The 4,624-nt window shown below is 51.6% G+C and overlaps 1 protein-coding gene across 1 annotated transcript; it reads right to left on the bottom strand.

Annotated features, from left to right (window-relative positions):
- Window positions 1-2,838: 2,838 nt before the first annotated feature.
- On the bottom strand, window positions 2,839-3,752 carry LOC137368245 (putative nuclease HARBI1). Its single transcript, XM_068028714.1, has 2 exons — window positions 3,544-3,752; window positions 2,839-3,430 (listed from the first exon to the last, which is right to left on the bottom strand). The coding sequence occupies exons 1-2, from the start codon at window positions 3,750-3,752 to the stop codon at window positions 2,839-2,841; spliced, it is 801 nt and encodes a 266-aa protein (XP_067884815.1).
- Between the last annotated feature and the right edge of the window lie 872 nt (window positions 3,753-4,624).

Below are 4,624 nucleotides of genomic sequence, written 5' to 3'. Positions count from 1 at the left end.
ATTCCTTCCACTTTTTCTGTCTCTATCTGCGTGTGTGTTTATCGCGTATGCATGCTAGCATGGTCGCGTCGCATATTCGTAATTGTTAACCAGATTAGAGTGTAAGATTAATAAACTGCTACCTTTCTTGTTTAAATCGAAAGAAGCCTGTCTCATTTATTTGCCTTACAATTGGAGCAGTGAACAAGGATTCACTAAGGGGGAGCTAAAAACACAGCGCGTTTTCAAAATAATCCTGTTACAGTTGAACCAGCCAAAGGCTGAGAGGGTACCCCCAGACCCCTTCTCACCTGGTCATAACAAGGTGCTGATGCCATCTTTAAAGCACTACCAGCCCTACTTGTACTGCTGCCTTTGACTGATGCAGTGAACCTGGAGTGCTGCTGGATTCCACTGCTGCTGTTCGAACTCCTGGACCACACCCCCACCCTGCCACACTACTGCTGATGTAACACCTGGACACACCCTACTGCTGGTGTAGCTCCTGGACCACCACCCCCTCTGCTACTGCTGTGACTCCTGCACCTCCCTGCACCCCTGCACCAGGACTGCAGACCGCCCAGGTGGAGTGCCAGCCAACTGGGACCATGTCCAAGGCAAGACATCGGTTGGCCCTGCGGTTTAGCGATATCTCCCTCTGGAGATTCTCCTCGAAGTTGCAGGGGAAAGGTGGGAGGTCCTCTTCCCAAGGGATTGCAAGAGGAGACCCTCCCACCTGAACAAGAAAGCCTGGATGGAGATCGAAGAGGAGGTCAGCAGCCATGGGGTCACCGCCCACCCCCCTTCCACTCTCCCCCAGAACGGGGTGCAATGCCGCAAGAGAATCAATAGCCTCCTTTGCTCTGCCAAGGTGAGTGCTCCATACCCATCTCGTCTTTGGGGCTTGCATATGATTATGCCGGAGGGAGTACTACATTGAGAGGAAGTGACCACAAAGGCTGTGGAAAGCGGTGGTGAGGCATCACCACATCCTGTCAGATGCATGGCTGCATCTTGCGACAGGCCACCTTCTTTCAGAGATCACCCCCATTATGTCCCCTAGCAGATGTGGGGAGGAGCCATTTAGGAGACCCTATCAGGGGTTGAGGGGCTGGCACTAATATGTCCTTTTGATCTCCGTGCAAGGTCTAACTGTGTTCCTCTTTCTGCTTGCAGAAGAAACATGCCCCTAACACCAGGGAGACATCAAGGACTGGCGGTGGAATCCCTGATGTGCATGCTCTGACACCAGCAGAGGAGATGGATCTGGAGCTCGTAGGGGCCCAAGGTGAATTGTAGATGATGAGACTGGAGTGTCTGCACAAAAGAGTGAGGAGACATTGTGTTTATGTGTCCTCCACCACACTTCTGGAGGTCCACATCACGCATGGTTGGCATGAGGAGATCTGACCAACCTTCACCACAATTATTTGTGTTCTCTCATGCAGGTTATGGCACGTTGGAGGAAAATATAGCCATTGGGACAAGGACTGTAATGAGAAGCTTTTTATGTTTTCTGATGCAACATAAATGAGATGCGTGGAGTTCAGTTGATTAAAGATCTCAAGCATGTTTATTAAACAGCTAATATATAGTACAGAGCTAACTATTTACAGGACTTGCCTCTTGGTGTTACAGTTACAAAGTGAGACTGGCATGTAGTCACATGATTACATCCTGGAACTCAGCTCATTAGCATACTAAGATCTTAATGGGACATCTCTCTTAACGGCAATCACACAACAGGGGCCTGTTATTGACTTCTGAGGAGGAGGAGGAGGAACAATCAGATGATACACCATTATATCATCCCCCTGCTCCCTCCACCAGCGCAGATACTCTCACGTCAATGGGTCTGTCCTTGGGTTTATATTCAGGGTCACAATCTAGTGATAGCACCACATATGTGCCTGAGCAGCTGACAAAACCTGTGACAGCTGAGGCCACTGAGAGTCGGAGGATTGTGGGAGGCCTGGCCTATGCTGAGCCCCAGACTGTAACAAGCCTCTGGTGCGGGTAGCACAGAGCATGCTGGAGTTTAGGGAATATCTGGCAGAGCAGCTAAAGACAATGAGCGGCCATGAGCAGATGTTGGAGGAGTCCATCCATGCCATGGGTGCTGTCATGTTTCAAGCAAGTGAGCACATGGCTTCCTCTATTGAGAGGTTGGCAACCATCATGGAGAGTAAGATTCCACAGATCTGTGCAGACCTGCAAACCATCGCCTTGGTCATGAGCTCAATACAGCAGTGGCAAGGTGAGAGAAGAATGAGACGCCTGGAGTCTTCTCCAGGTCCTCATCCTTCTTTGGTCATCAGGGAGGAACAAGTGAGCCTTGAAAGGGGGGAGGAGAGGTTGACCTCCACAGCTGGGTGTTTCAGGAAACCCTCAGCCAGCCTGGGTCCTCCAGGTTTCAGGCAGCCAGAGGACACCTGCCGAAGTCATCCCAGGCCTCCGACAGCCCTATCAGCAGCCTGCCTCCATCTTAGCTGCCAGTGTAGGGTCACAACGTGTAGAAGGACACAAAAATGTATAAAGAAGAGCACCTAGACGCACTTGGATTTTCACGGTTGTATTAATTGGGGCCTTTGCATTGTTTCCTGCAATTGTGGTAATAAATCGAGGTTAGATTCATTACTGTAAATGGCTCATGCTTTCATTGCTGACTTGTGAGATGCTGCTTTCACCCTTGCTCCCTCAATGGGCTGCCAGTGTAGGCACAGGCCGCATTTGGTCAGCGTCTCAGATGTGTCAGTGCACGTGGTGAACCTGGGTGCGAGGCACTGGAGTGAGATAGGAAGGCAGTGACAGACAGAATACAGTGAGGAGAGCCTTTACTGTGTTCACTTTGAGAGGCCATCATGGTGGCAGGAAGCAGGTATGTATGAGATTGTGTCTTGCCTCCCTTGCATGTCTCTCAATGGCCCTGGTCTCCAGTGAAAGGGAATCACGATCCAGTGTTGCCTGCTCAGTAGCCTCTTCCACATCCTCCTCATCGGTTGACAAGTGGTGGCCAATCATGTCCTCTTGATGCAAAGCACAACAGACCACCACAATGCACGAGACCCTCGCTGGGACATACTGCAGGGCTCCACCAGATCGATCCAGGCACCAGAAACTCATCTTCAGCAGCCCAATGGCCTGCTCAATGGTTGCTCGGCTGGAGCCGTGGCAAGCGTTGTACCTCTCCTCTGCTGCAGTGCGAGGGTTCCTCACAGGTGTCATAGCTATGTTTTCAATGTGTAGTCCTCGTCCCTGAGAATCCATCCCTGCAAGCGAGCGGGGGGCAGAAAACTGTGGCTCCTGGGACTGTCCATGTAGGCATTGTGGTTGCTTCCCAGGAAGTGGGCACACACCTGCAGGAAGCACTTTCAGGGTTTGCAGGCCAATTGTACACAGATGGAATGGAAATTCTTCCTGTTGATGTAGGCTGCTAGCTGCTCCATAGGAGCTTTGATCGCCACATGCATGCAATCAATGACGCCTTGCACCTGAGGGAATACAGCGATGGCTCTGAAGCCAGTGGCTCTCTTGGCCTGACTGTCAGGCTCAGTTCGGTATTACACATAGTCGCCGGCCCTCTTGAACAAGACATTGGTCACCTCCTTGATGCAGTGGTAGGCTGCTGCAAGGGAGACCCCACACATGTTCCCGGTGGATCCCTGGAAAGAGTCAGACGCTAGATGGTAGAAGTTGAGTGCCACAGTGATCTTCGGGGTTATGGGCATTGGGTGTTCACCGAAGTCCATTGGTCGCAGCTCGACCTGCAGCATGGCGCATAAGTCAGTGCCGGCACCCTGGAGAGCCACAGTCTTTGCTGACACTGCCGTTCAGACATTTGGAGGTAGCTGAGGCAAGTCCGGTACACTCTCTGGCATGGTTAGGCCCTTCTTGGTGTGGCCGGCTGCTGCCGCTCACCTATTGGAGTTTCACGGGTGTGCCCAGCCAGATCCTGGCTCTCCCTCAGAACCACTGCTGTGTGGCACAGGGTCCACAAAGATGAGGTGTAGGAGTCCCATGCCAGCTGATTTTTACCCCTTGCATGCGCTGTCCTTGCAGAGATAAACTTGCCTTTGGACTTCCCCATTGCTACTCCCCTCTGAATATGTACCAATACCCCTCAGTACCTACCCTCGCAGAGAGCTCAGCACCGGAGGTTGTGTCCACCCAACCCTTGCACCTGAGAGTAAGCCCACCCGTGTAGACAGCCCAGCACCACAAGCCGACAATGGCCTCTGCTCCCTTCTTTTTCCTTATCCACTGCTCCCCATGACTGCCTTCCCATAGCATTACGGAAGCCTTGCCTCAGTGCCGCCACCTTTAAACAGCTGGGGATCTGAAGGCACGTGATGCCCTTATGCAATTGATTAAATATGAACTCCCTCCCCCCATAAAATTGGCTTCAATTCAATGGAAATGCATTTTAACTACCTGTTCACCAATTCAAATTGCGGTCCTGTGATGTTGTGGCATCAACTCACCTTGGAGCTTTCACGCCGCTGACAAAATCCGGAACCGACGTCACGATGTTGGGCTTTTGTGCGAGTGCATCACCTCGATTTTTCATGCCTCATGCCTCCACTTCCATTCCTGCTGACTGGATAAAATCCAGCCAATAATGTACATCTAATGGCATGGTGCCCTG

Source organism: Heterodontus francisci, chromosome 1, assembly GCF_036365525.1.
Source record: "Heterodontus francisci isolate sHetFra1 chromosome 1, sHetFra1.hap1, whole genome shotgun sequence".
Lineage (NCBI taxonomy): Eukaryota > Metazoa > Chordata > Chondrichthyes > Heterodontiformes > Heterodontidae > Heterodontus > Heterodontus francisci.
Note: the sequence above shows the minus strand (reverse complement) of the source record. Positions and strands in the feature narration are given on the sequence as shown.